At 35.0% G+C, this 14,799-nt stretch overlaps 1 protein-coding gene across 1 annotated transcript in view; it reads left to right on the forward strand.

Annotated features, from left to right (window-relative positions):
- LOC111150828 (solute carrier family 9 member C1) overlaps positions 1-14,799 on the forward strand; it is a 75,099-nt gene that overhangs the window by 6,374 nt on the left and 53,926 nt on the right. Inside the window, exons 4-6 of the mRNA XM_022508454.1 lie at positions 1,478-1,643; positions 4,613-4,741; positions 8,321-8,482. Coding sequence (XP_022364162.1) covers positions 1,478-1,643; positions 4,613-4,741; positions 8,321-8,482 — 457 coding nt within the window. The remainder of the gene's footprint in view (positions 1-1,477; positions 1,644-4,612; positions 4,742-8,320; positions 8,483-14,799) is intronic.

Consider the following 14,799-nt stretch of genomic DNA (forward strand, 5'->3'; position numbering starts at 1 on the left):
ATATATATATATATATATATATATATATATATATATATATAGCTGTTTTTTATTTAATATTGGTAGTAAGAGCATTTGTGAATATCATTATGAAATATTTATAATTTTTCATTTTTATTTTTTTTTTTATTTTTAAATTGAGATATAATGGACATACGACATTATATTACTTTCAGGTATACAATGCAATGATTCGGTAGTTGTATGGATTTTGAAATGACCATCAAAATAAGTCTAATTAACATCCATCACTGCATAATTACAAATTTTTTTAATTTGTTGCTAAATTCTTAGCTTTTAAATATACAGTACAGTATTATTAACTGTAGTGACCATGCTATACATTGCATCTCCATGATTTATTTAGAACTGGAAGTTTGTACATTTTGACCCCCTTCACCTCTCTAGGTCCTGCCCGATCCCTTATTGCCTAGCAGATGGTGAATAAACATCTAATAATGTTTCACCCTTTTCACCAACTTCCTGCCCCTCCCCTACTTCTGGCAATTGCCAATCTATTCTCTGTGTCTATGAGCTCAGTTTATTTTTTTTTTTAAGATTCCACATATAAGTGAGATCATACCGTATTTCCCTTTTTCTATTTGACTTATTTCATGAAGCATAATGCCTTCAAGTTTCATCCATGTTGTCGCAGAAGACAAAAATTCCTTCTCTTTTATGGTTGGATAGTATTCTATTATATATATAATACATATTCTTTATCAACTCCATCTATCAATGGACACTTCGTTGCTTCCATGTCATATTACTGTATATATTATTGTAAATAAAGTAAATGCAGTAAATTTACATTATTGTATCTAAATAATGCTTCAATGACCATGGGGATGCATTTCTGAATTCTTTTTTTGTGGGTTTTTTTTTTATTGTGTTATGTTAGTCTTATAGGTAGCTTCAGGCACATCACATTTTCTAAGTCCCTTTGGGAATGAAATCTTGCTAATAGCTGCCACTGGTGTAGTAAGAGGAAGCAGAAGGCAACAGTAGGAAGGCAGAAGACCAGGTTCCAATTGTAGAATAACAGGAATTTTCTTCCCATCATTCTAGCGTCCTCTGCCATTTCTCTACATTCCTTCTATTATCTTATTTTCTTCTTCTTTTCCTCTTTTGTGACTTCTTTCAAACTTGTGTTCTTTCTATGTTAATAGCCTATGTTTCACTTCTCTGCATAGTTAAGTGTGTATATATGCATGTGTATATATTGTATGTGCGCATACACCTTTACACATAGGTATGTATATTCGGTGGCCTTGCCAAGAAAATTAAAGTTTCCTTTTAATGACAGTATGATATTTCCTATAACTGGTATGTTATAGGTCCTAAGAATCTCATTGCAATATTTGCCTCTTATTTCCAGAGTTGCAAGCAGATGTTTATTAAATAAGGTTGATAATCTACTTTTAAAAATAGGATACAAAGGCAATCTGATTTTTCTATCTGTAAAATTTTTTTGCAGGTACTTTTAATTACAATTCCTGGCTTTGTGATGAATTATATATTAATTCTTTGGTATCTGGCATCTGTGGATAAATTACTTTTGAAAACCACACCATGGTTATTATTTTCAACGATCCTTGTGAGTTCAGATCCCATGCTGACGGCAGTTGCTATAAGAGACCTTGGTAGGTATATTTTTTCTTTTCCTACATTTAAAATATTATGTTCTGTGTTTAATGTATCTAGCTTTAAGATATTTTATTCAATGTAGATTTTCACTATGTGAAATAGGATTCTGAGACACTGGGGATTAAACATGGAGATTCAGTTTAGTGATCCTTAGAACAAAATGAAATGCCAGTAATGGATTTACTTAGTATATATATATATATATATATATTTCATCCAATTGTGGGATAAAATGGGATTATTTGTAATCCTTGACTTTATACATCCTTCTATCTTGAGCCAACATTTCCAGGAACAAACAATTTGCAGCACACTGTGGTAACATTTCTATTGCCTAATACCCCTGTTCCTTTGACAATACTGTCATTAGGATAATGTCATTTGTTTTTAAAAAAAAAAAAAATGCTTTTAGAGTCATCATCACCATTAGGACCAAAAAGCTTGAAAAGTCAAAAACAATAAAATCATTAATCCTACTGTGTTTTCAGTGTGTACTATTTTAGAAGAAATAAATCTATATTTAAAAATAAAATACCAAGTCAACATAACCCCCCCTACACACACACAAATCTAAGAACCTCATCCAAGAAAAACAATTACTGAATTTGTTTTCCTCCAGTCACTTTTTAGTAACAAGAATTACAACATTTGTTTTGAAATATAATTTACTTATTTATTTATTTAAGTTTTTATTTATTTATTTGACAGAGAGAAAGATCACAAGTAGGCAGAGAGGCAGGTAGAGAGAGAGGGGGAAGCAGGCTCCCTGCTGAGCAGAGGGCTCAATCTATTTCACCCCTGAAATAGAACTTAATATGGCATGTGTGCATGTGCACACACAAACATGCACACACAAACACATGCACACACACTTTTCATTTTATGATCAGTTACAGGGGAAAAAGCTGCTGGAGGCAAGTAGAAATAAAATAGAGGAGACACATCAATGTACCTCTACGAATAAAGGCAAGCCAACTCTTCAAAACAGAGATTAAGTTTGTGAAGTAAGACTCTGGGAAAAGGAAGTGTCAACATCTGTCACCCAATCCTGTCTCTATGGGGACTCTATCAGTGCCAGCCCTTTTTCTACTCAAAAGATTTGGCTGGGGTGCCTGGGTGGCTCAGTCCTTAAGCTTCTGTCTTCGGCTCACGTCATGATCCCAGAGTCCTGGGATTAAGCCCTGCATCAGGCTCCCTGCTCTGCGGGAAGCCTGCTTCTCCCTCTCCCACTACCCCTCTCTCACTGACTGGAGTCATGATCTCTCTCTCTCTCTATCTTCCTCTGCCCTTCTCCCTGCCCCTACATGCACGTGTTCTCTCTCTCTCTCTCTCTCTCATAAAGAAATAAATCTTTTAAAAAAATAAGTGATTTCTTTGGGTTAACTTGCAAAGTTATGCTCATACATTTTAGTCATCTTGCCATGACTTTTGGAATTTTGTATTTCTCTTCATTTTGTGTATTTTAAAAAAATAAGAATGAACAATAAAATATTTTTCTCTTGGTAACATTTTTTGCCTGAGTTTTCAAAGCCAAATTTTTATATTTGTTTTATTTTACTTTCATACACACACAACGTCTGCCCAGGCTTCTGAGTACTTGAGTATATTCACGTTGTCTTTTGACAGTCGGTTGACTCCTCTTAGGCCCCCATGTCAGTTGTTCATTTTCAAATATTTACATCTTGTTGTAGTTCATTTTCCAAATTGGAATAGTTATACGACAGTACCAGTTAGGTTTTTCTCAGTAGGGAATAACTCTGAGTTTCAACAATTGAGTAAGAAAAAGCACAGTGGCTTAAAAACAGCAGTTATTATTTCTCATGAGCCTACCAGTTATGAAGGCATGGCTGGGCTCTGCTGATCTTGGCTGGGCTTGCTAATGAACCTTCAGTCTGGTAGAGGGTCATTTGGGGGCTAAGTGATCTAGGATGGCCTCAACTGGGAAGATCCACCGTTCTTCTTCAAATCTCTCACAATCTTCCAGTAGTGCAGCCAGTGAACACTAGCATGATGGTGGCAGAGATGCAAGAGATAGGAAGCAAAAATGTGTCTTAAGCCTCTGTTTGCATCATGTCTCATAACAAAACAGGCTGGATATCTTAGGTGAGAGAGACTGCAATTTTACAGCAAAGGGCATGAATGTGTAAAGAGGTGAAGAACTGGACCATCAAGGCACTTGAGCTTCCACAGGAACAGAATGCCTTGACTTCTCTTCTCTTACAAAAGCATACTTACTGTGTTAGGTTGTGATCATAAAGTGGTTGGATGATGTAATAACATTTCCTTCCTCTGGACATCTAAAGAATCATTAAGATGCTCAAAGTTATATTTTTGCCACTACAAGCATATTTAATAGAGAAAAATGATAATTGATAGATATCTAAACTAGCTTCATAAATGGAGGGAAATTAGGATGGGAGTACCTCATATCCAGGTGCTCTCCATTTCATAGAGCTTGGTTTCTAAAATCTTCAAAAAGAATGTATAGGAAAGTCAGACAGTTTCTAATTATAGAAAGATTATCTTGACCATTGCCCTAATACTTTGTTTAGGTACCATGTTTTAAAATTTGGCTTATGAATTTCCTTTATCCCTCCATCATTGTTTTTTGCCTTAAATACATGATATTAGATAAGTCACCAAATTAAAAAAAAATAGTGAATTTCATGTTCTGATCTGGGCTTTAAAACAAGGAATGACAGCTTTAGCTGATCATCTTTCTTACATAAACTGCAGTCAACCACAATTAGTTTGGTTCCTAATTACAGAGTCCAGACTTACAGTTGATACATAATTAAATTTGTCCCAAGGGAGTTTTCAAGCATGACTAAGGTTTGTTTAAGTACATGGGCAAAGTATGTGGTATAAATCTATAGCTTAGAATATAGTCCTACTTGATAATAAAATTCTATTCTTTAATATTGATGATATTCCCACCTTAAACAAAATATTTTCTCTTCCATAGGTCTTTCTAGAAGCCTCATCAATTTAATTAATGGAGAAAGTCTGATGACCGCTATAATGTCTTTGATTGTGTTTACTAGTATCGAGGATATTAATGTAAGCCTGAAAACGAAGGTGAACCATTCTTTAGGTAAGGACTTATTTTTCTTCTAAATTTCTTAAAATCATAATCCTATATTTTCTAGAAGCTGATGTGGGTTTTATAATATAATAAGTTATGCTTGTACAAATATAATTGTATTAGTATAGTGATCTACTCTTTACAAAGCACTACCACACCTCCCTTATTTAACATTCATTGTGGTTTTAGTTGAGGCTAGGTTGGGACTTTCATGAGGATGCTTATAGGAGCAACAGTTCACAGACCTAAGCTGAGACAGAATGCTTGACCAGAATGAGAAATGTTGTTTTGTAAGTGTTGAAAAGGAACTCAGAAGATAAGCCAGGTAATGCATCTGCCAGTGGTGAGAGGATGCAGCAGTTGCCCTCCCCTTCACTGGAGCTATCTCCCCACAGGCAACATCAAAAGCTTTCAGCTCAGGGACCAAGTGGAGGGCCATCTTCAGAGCATGAGAGCAGTGCTTGTAAACAGAGAGATTACGAGGTGTTCATGAGCTCGTTTGCCCATTCAGATAACCCTGAACATAAGTATCTTTTATTACATTATCATATATCTGTGTGTGTGTGTGTGTGTGTGGTGTGTGTATATATATATACTATATGATATATGCACACTATAATGAATGATTATAAAATATACAGATGAGTAATGAGCACTCAAGACAAGAAATATAATATCACCAGGAGTCCCAGAAGCATTTTAAGTGCCCCTACCTGATTAAAGCCCCATACCCTCCTCCTGTCACAGTGGTTCTCAAAGTATAGTCACTGCACTGGACAGGGTGGTGAGAGAGTGTGTCTATAGGACCCTTTAAGGATGTCCATGAAGTTAATATTTTCAAAATAATATTAAGAGTTATTTACCTTTTTTTTTTTTTTTTACTGTGTTGCCATTTGTACTGATTTTAGAAAAGTAATGATTATAGACTTCTTGAGAAAATTGTTGACATATGCTATTCCACTCTCTGGATGTCTTTTGTGCTCTAAAGCCTTATGAAGCATTATCTCATTTCACATTCCTATTCTCTTGAAAAAAGAGCATTTAGGAAGACCACATTCTAGTACAGCAAAGTGGTCTATATGATGCCAAATAATAAGTTATATTGAAGTAAGAGCTTTCCACTATCCCCTATCCCCAGCAATTAAGCATATCTCAAATTACTTTTGTAACCACTCAAGAAGAGGAAGCTTTAGCTAGATGTTGCTTTCCCTGTCCTTGGAGAGTACTTCATTGTTGGGCAGCCAGGAAGCTTGTTTACGTCTATTCTGACCCATCTATGCCTCACATATTTATAATCAATGCCTAAAACTAAGAATTAAAGACTGTTCTTTCCCAAGAACACCATTCTGGGGATCATCACTCCTCTCATGTCTTCCTCAAGGGAGCTGGTCTAAATGGTGGACAGTTACCCTACTTCGACATAAGGAGAGCTCACCTTCAACCTTGCTCTGTATTCAGTTAGTTTACCCAGGCCATGGCTGCTTGGAACATCTGTGGTGAACCTAGAACCCTAGTTTACAAGGAAGGTACACCCTCTTTAAGTGCCTCATATATTTCATCTGTGGTGTGTGAGGAAGTCAAACTACCACATACATTCAACCTCTTCCAAAGTCCATATTATGTCTCTCAGAGGGCTTTCACCACAAAACTTCCTGAAGATGATGAAGGTGAACAACATAAAGATGTCTATATTCAGAAGCCTCTTAAAAACTCAAGGACCACTCTCTCAGAAAACCAAAAAATACAAAGAGGTATAGTCATGGGTGCTGGTTGGACAGATTCATGCCCAGCCTCCAAATCTGATCCACTATTCTATTGGCTCCATTTAAGATAGTAATGATTGACTACAGAATTTCAGGGAACCTTATCAGAGTTGATACCTAAAATCTAATCAAGAGAACTTTCTTGATATTCACTGGCAAGCAACCAATAAAAAAGGGGGAGTGGTTACTGATATGGAAATTATTCATTCATTCATTAATAAACAATTAATTATTGATATGTACTCTCTGATAGTTCCTATTCTAGGCCTCATGCTTCAACCATGAACACAATAGTCCTTGCTTTCACAGAGCTTGCTTCATAATTTTTGATAAAATAATGGAACAGAATTTTGTGTTTAAGTTTCAGAGGAGTAAAAACCATAAATAGTCATTCTATCTTAATAATAATAGTAACAACTACAATAATAAAAACTCTGCTGAAGGATGAAGAGAACAGTGAACTTATTTCCCTAGCCATGAGGGATTTCTCTGAATTTTTAATAGATTTGAAGGAAAAATTTCCTTTTAAAAAAAAAGATATTTAATAAGATTTACTGATATTTCATTTGTAGCAACTGACATAATAGTGAATCAGTAATTTTCATAATAATTATTATTTTTAAAACTCAGGTAATTATTTAAATAATGTTGCTCCATCTTTGAAGTTAGCACATATTCCACAAAGGGGAAAACTAAGAGGAGTTACTGTACTCATATTTCTGTCCTTCCCAGCTTGCATGTTAGGAGTTTAAAGCCATTGTAAGAAATAACAGATTTACTTTTTTTCTGGCCTAATAATTCCATTTAATAACTGTTTTACTGATTAGAAACTATTTTTCTTTTTTATAAAAAGAAAGCAACTTTCAAATGGGTCTTCTAACTCCAGTTCCCTACCTCCTTCTGAAATCAGAGTCTACCTCCGATCTGTTTCAGTTGCAGGTGGTACTAGACTCCCCAAATTACCATTATGGCTTATCTCCATGCCTAAAGCAGGTGTGACCTAGAGAAACCAGTTGGTTTGACCAGCCAAAACAATACAGGAGATTCACTCCACTGGGACCCAGAAAAGGCATCCCTTTTTCTGTATTTCCTGTATGTACCTTGATAGATATAAAATATAAGTTCCCAGAGCTTGGGGATTTTCTACTTCTTATTCAACTGTATCTCCAAAGTTTATTGCATAGTATGGCACTAAATACATGTGTATTTCTTTTCTTTCTTTCTTTCCTTCTTTCTTTTTTTTTCTTTTTTTTTTTTTTGATGGCTTAAAACAACAGAAATTTATTCTCTCACAGTTCTTTTTTTTTATTTTCATTTTTTTTTTAAAGATTTTATTTATTTATTTGACAGATAGATCACAAGCAAGCAGACAGGCAGGCAGAGAGAGAGGAGAAAGCAGGCTCCCCTAGAGAGCAGAGAGCCCGATGCGGGGCTCGATCCCAGGACTCTGAGATCATGACCTGAGCCGAAGGCAGCAGCTTAACCCACTGAGCCACCCAGGCGCCCCTTTTCATTTTCATTTGATTTTTCAATTTCTTTTCAGTGTTCCAGAATTCATTGTTTATGCACCACACCCAGTGTATTTCTTAAAGGACACTGAAAGAAGCTCTTAAACAAAACTGACTGAATTTTGCTAACTTGTTATAGCTTTCAGCATTTGAATGGAAACTGTTCCAATTTAGGAATAAGAAAATGCATACATACCAATGGGGATGAGCTATTGTTAAAGATAAGGACAAAAAGAAAAGATGACCCAGAGTATCACTTAAATTTAAGATCAAGTAAGTTCTAGTAACTCTTTTCTGTTTACTCCCTTTTCTTACAGTCTTTGAGATCCTGCTTGAAATTTGGTCTTATTTTCTAGTAAGTTTCTTGTTTGGAATTCTATGTTCAAAACTGATTCAACTGTGGATATCTACTGTTTTTGGAGATGATGTCTATCACATAAGCCTCAGCGTCTCAATTCTGCACCTCATCTTTTTTATTTGTAAGTCTGAGACCTAAAATGACAGAAAAATGCAAAATAGAGATTTGGGAAAATGCGTACCAGGCAAAGTTTGTAAAAAAAAAAATAAAAACAAAAACAAATTCAACTTATCTAGGAGGAATATTTTTGTTAAAATAACCCATCAAAAGAGATAAAAATATTAGTTTCTATACAACAGAAATTAATGTCTCAAAATATGTCAAGCAAATAACATTATAAAAGCCAAAAGAATTTGACAAAATCATAATTACAATGAGATACTTGAGCATGCCTTTCCCAGATAATTTCATAAGCAGTTGGACAAAAAATAATGATGGCTATAAAAAGATATAAATAAAAAAATAATTGCTTGGTTTACAGAATATAAGGTTTTATTTCCTCAAACAGAAGGCATATCCTTTACACATACCCAAAGACAATTTACAGAAATGAACTAGACTTGAAGAGCATTTTAATAAAATCTGAAACACTGTTCAATAACAATGCATTCACAATTACCTTTAGTGTATTTACTATTCTACTATATTTACTATAATTACATTACTTATACTTGCTATAATGCATTTACTAATTACAAAAGGAAGGTCTTTATTAATCATTCTAGTAGCCTGAAATTAAATATACTTTTCTTGATAAATTTTAGATCAAAAAGGAAATCAAAATAGAAGTTACAGATCAAGACTAAATATTAGAAAAATCTGTTAATGTTAATCCATTTGTCACCCTCTCCTCCTCACGGAAGTATGGCAAATATTAATGATTCACCCTATTATTGTTCTCTGATGCAGCCCCAGAATGTCATTTAACCCAGCTCTTCAAGACAGCCCTGTAAATGACTTGGAGTTAGCATGTGCAGGAAATAATAGCTAGTTACTTATACCAACTTATACAATGTCCTTCCTTTTACAGATGGGAGGGAGCCAATATTGCCTAGTTGCATATCCATGATTTCTCTAGAAGCTTTTGCTAAAGCTATAGAAAGAAAAAGAAAGACAAAAAGAAAGAAACAAAGAAAGGGAGGAAGGAAGGAAGGAAGGAGAGAAATGAATGGATTTATACATAATTTTGAAGGAGAAAATGATTACATTAATGACAGCATTTTTGATTAAATAGAAAATCCAAATGCATTAACTAATAAACCAAGCCCAAAAGGTTTTTTAATAGTTTGATATAAGATAAATATACAAAAAAAGTGTCCTTATAAGCCAGCAGTAGCTTGTTAGAAAATATAATAAAAATTTGATTCTCTTTACATTGGCAAAATATTACAAAATATAAAGGAATAAACTGAACAAGAAGTTTGAGCCTAAACACGGAAAACTATAAAAGCTTATGAGAGGGGCGCCTGGGTGGCTCAGTGGGTTAAGACGCTGCCTTTGGCTCAGGTCATGATCCCAGGTCCTGGGTTCAAGCCCCACATCGGGCTTTCTGCTCAGCGGGGAGCCTGCTTCCTCCTCTCTCTCTGCCTTGCCTCTCTGTCTACTTGTGATTTCTCTCTGTCAAATAAATAAATAAAATCTTTAAAAAAAAAAAGCTTATGAGAAATACGAGATTTGAATAAATTAAGACAGAGAAAATCTTTTTAGAAATGCTAGAGTAACAAGATTCATTATTTTTGTGTCTGATGATGGAAAGGCAGAATATAGAATCTTGAGGCTTCCTAACTAATCAGTAGATTAAAGCCAGTTATAATCAAGTGAGTTTACATAATCAAGTTAATGAATTAATAGACATCAAGAGAATGGTCAGTACAGATACATTCATTGCATACTACTTTAATTATGGATACCTAAATTTCTACAAAAAATATATTCTAGCAAATAATATTTCCTCTAACATTATTTAGTAAGTGAATATAGCCCCAAGATTGAGGGTTATTCTTCCCAAAATAGTTTTAAAGTTTTAGAGTTAAAATGTTTAAAAGAAAACTTCTGAAACAGAATTTCATGAAAATGAGGTACAGGGTAAATATAAATCTAATGTAAAAGGACTTTCACTCTGACCTGGCTTAATGTTTATTTTATTAGTATCTTCAAGGTACTCACCATAAATATTTTCCAAGTTTCACTACTACCTAATAAATGACTTATGACTTGTCCAGTGCTTGATCTCCTCAAAATGCCTATGTCCTCTACTTTATAATTCAAAATGCCTCTATTTTATGATTCAAAATGCCTCTATTTTATAATTCAAAATTAACTAAACAAAGTGTTAGTTTCTGGCTTAGGTACCATTCCTAGCCAGAATTAAAATAAAGAATATAAAACTTGTAATTTTCCAACTCTGGAAGGGAAGACTCAGTAGTATAAGGATACTAACTTTATAAAATTAAACTGTATCACAATCTGAATCAAACAATGATAGAAATTGAAGGAAGGGTTAAATTTTACTAAACAATTTAAAATATTATCTGGAAATACTGATTGTGAGAACAGACAAGATAACTTTAAGAAAAGTGAAGAACTTTCTCTATTAGGTAGGTATTAAACCTTTAGCAAGTCACCAGTAATTAAAATACAACTGTTGTAACAAAGTACTATAAAGTAAGCCAAAAAATGGAGGGACAAAGAACTGATCCAAATATGCCTGGTAATTGATAAATATGGCAATATGATAAAATTGGCATACCTTAATATTCTTTATTATTAAAACAAAAATTGTAATGCTTATTAACTAGAAAAATGTCTGCTAAACAATAAGTGAAAAAAGAAGCTCATTACAGAACTCTATTATGTATAATCTCATTATAGTTGTTTGTTTTAATATGTGACTTTGTGTGCATGAATGTCATATATATGCCATCATGAGTATTGACTGGGTGTTCCACTCCTCTTAAAGATCTTAATCCAATTATCTTAAATTCCCAATTCTATACCAATGAGCACCCAAAGATTTCCTCATGAGTCCTGAAAATTTCTGGAGTTTAGTTCCTCATGATTTCTGCTACTTCTTTTTAAATATACAGAAGTTTTTGGTTCTTTGTAAATTTTACTGAAGATGGGGACAAAGGGGCTCACAAAGGAAGTTACATTACGTAATTCATGTATCTATGAGATCTGATAGCTCCCTTTAATTCTTCACTTTTCCATGTTTCCTGCTTAATTCTCACATCTGTGTCCATTATAGAAATTTAGCATGTATCCTTTAATGCTTAAAGCTGCCCTTTGGATGGAACCAGGAAGAAATAGAAAACCTGAACAGACCCATAACCAGTTAGGAGATTGAAACAGTCATCAAAAATCTCCCAACAAACAAGAGCCCAGGGCCAGACGGCTTCCCAGGGAATTCTAGCAAACATTTAAAGAAGAATTGATACCTATTCTTCTGAAATTGTTCCAAAAAATAGAAATGGAAGGAAAACACCCAAACTCATTTTATGAGACCACCATTACCTTGATTCACAAACCAGACAAAGATCCCTTCAAAAAGGAGAATTACAGACCAATATCCTTGGTGAACACAGATGCAAAAATTCTCACCAAAATACTAGCCGATAGAATCCAACAGTACATTAAAAGGATTATTCACCATGACAAAGTGGGATTTATTCTAGGGTTGCAAGTTTGATTTAACATCCACAAATCAATCAATATGGTACAATACATTAATAAAAAAAAGAACAAGAACCATATGACATTCTCAATAGATGCAGAAAAAGCATTTGACAAAGTATAGCATCATTTCTTGATCAAAACTCTTCACAGTGCAGGGATAGAGGGTACATACCTCAAAATCATCAAAGCCATCTATGAAAAACCCACAGCGAATATTATTCTCAATGGAGAATAACAGAGCTTTTCCCTTAAGGTCAGGAACACAGCACAGATGTCCACTATCACCACTGCTGTTCAACATAGTACTAGAAGTCCTAGCCTCAGCAATCAGACAATAAAAAGAAATAAAAGACGGCAAAAAAGAAGTCAAACTCTCACTCTTCATAGAAGCCATGATACTTTATGTGGAAAACCCAAAAGACTCCACTCCAAAACTGCTAGAACTCATACAGGAATTCAGTAAAGTGTCAGGATATAAAATCAATGCACAGAAATCAGTTGCATTTCTATACACGAACAGCAAGACAGAAGAAAGAGAGATTAAGGAGTCTACCCCATTTACAATTGCTCCCAAAACTACAAGATACCTATGAATAAACTAACCAAAGAGGGAAAGAATCAGTACTCAGAAAACTATAAAGTACTCATGAAAGAAATTGAGAAAGACACAAGGAAATGGAAAAACGTTCCATGCTCATGGACTGGAAGAACAAATATTGTGAAAATGTCTATGCTGCCTAAAGCAGTGTACACATTTGAAACAATCCCTATCAAAATACCATCCATTTTTTTCAAAGAAATGGAACAAATAATCCTAAAATTTATATGGAACCAGAAAAGACCCTGAATACTTAGAGGAATATTGAAAAGGAAACCAAAGTCGGTGGCATCACAATTCCAGACTCCAAGCTCTATTACAAAGCTGTCATCATCAAGACAGCTTGGTATTGGCACAAAAACAGACACATGGATCAATGGAACAAAATAGAGAGCCCGGAAATGGCCCCTCAACTCTATGGTCAACTAATCTTTGACAAAGCAGGAAACAATGTCCAGTGGAAAAAAGACAGTCTCTTCAACAAATGGTGTTGGGAATATTGGACAGCCACATGCAGAAGAATCAAACTGGACAATTTCCTTACACCACACACAAAAATACGCTCAAAATGGATGAAAGACCTCAATGTGAGACAGGAATCCATCAAAAGCCTTGAGGAGAACACAGGCAGCAACCTCTTTGACCTCAGCTATAGCAACTTCTTCCTAGAAACATCGCCAAAGGCAAGGGAAGCAAAGGCAAAAGTGAACTATTGGGACTTCATCAAGATCAAAGGAAAGCACAGCAAAGGAAACAGTCAACAAAACCAAAAGATAACTGACAGAATGGGAGAAGATATTTGCAAACGACATATCAGATAAAGGGCTAGTATCCAAAATCTATAAAGAACTTATCAAACTCAACACTCAAAGAACAAATAATCCAATCAAGAAATGGGCAGAAGACATGAACAGACATTTCTGCCAAGAAGACATCCAGGTGGCCAACAGATACATGAAAAAGTGCTCCACATCACTCAGCATCAAGGAAATACAAATGAAAACCACAGTGAGATACCACCTCACACCAGTCAGAATGGCTAAAATTAATAAGTCAGGTAATGGCAGATGTTAGGAAGGATGTGGAGAGAGAGGAACCCTCCTACACTGCTGGTGGGAATGCAAGCTGGTGCAGCCACTCTGGAAAACAGTATGGAGGTTCCTCAAAAAGTTGAAAATAGAGCTACCCTATGACCCAGCAATTGCACTACTGGGTGTTTGCCCTAAAGATACAAATGTAGCGATCCAAAGAGACACGTGCACCCAAATGTTTATAGCAGTAATGTCCACAGTAGCCAAACTATGGAAAGAACCTAGATGTCCATCAACAGATGAATGGATAAAGAAGATGTGGTATACATATACAATGGAATACTATGCAGCTATCAAAAGAAATGAAATCTTGCTATTTGCAACAATGTAGATGGAACTAGAGGGTATTATGCTAAGCAAAATAAGTCAATCAGAGAAAGACAATTATGTGATCTCTCTTATGAGGAGTTTGAGAGGAAGAATAGAGGGGTCATGGGGGGAAGGGAGGGAAAAAACGAAACATAATGGGACTAGGGAGAGAGAAAAACCATAAGAGACTCTTAATCTCAGGAAACAAACTAAGGGTTGCTGGGGGGTGGGGGGTTAGGGATAGGGTGGTTAGGTTATGGACATTGGAAAAGGCTGTGGTGAGTGCTATGAAATGCGTATGTCTGATGACTCACAGACCTGTACTCCTGGGGCAAATAATACATTATATGTTAAATAAATAAATAAATAAAATATAACTTTAAAAAGCCCTTTGGATCTCATTCTCTGTTCTCAACTAACTTATTAACTTATTTCTTCTAAACAAAAATAGTCCTCTCCATTTTAGAGATACTAATGCAAATTTTCTTTAAAATTATAATTATCTTCCTTGACTTACAATGGAGTTATATCTCAATACACCACTGTAAGTTGAAAAGATCATTAAGTCAAAAATGCATTTAGTAGGGGCGCCTGAGTGCTCAGTGTGTTAAGCCTCTGCCTTTGGCTCAGGTCATGAACTCAGGGTACTGGAATCGAGGCCCACATTGGGCTATGTGCTCAGTGGGGAGCCTGCTTCTCCCGCTCTCTCTGCCTGCCTCTCTGCCTACTTGTGATCTCTCTCTGTCAAATAAATAAATGAATTTT

Source organism: Enhydra lutris, unplaced genomic scaffold (assembly GCF_002288905.1).
Source record: "Enhydra lutris kenyoni isolate GAN:26980312 unplaced genomic scaffold, ASM228890v2 scaffoldscaffold2, whole genome shotgun sequence".
NCBI classification, from domain to species: domain Eukaryota; kingdom Metazoa; phylum Chordata; class Mammalia; order Carnivora; family Mustelidae; genus Enhydra; species Enhydra lutris.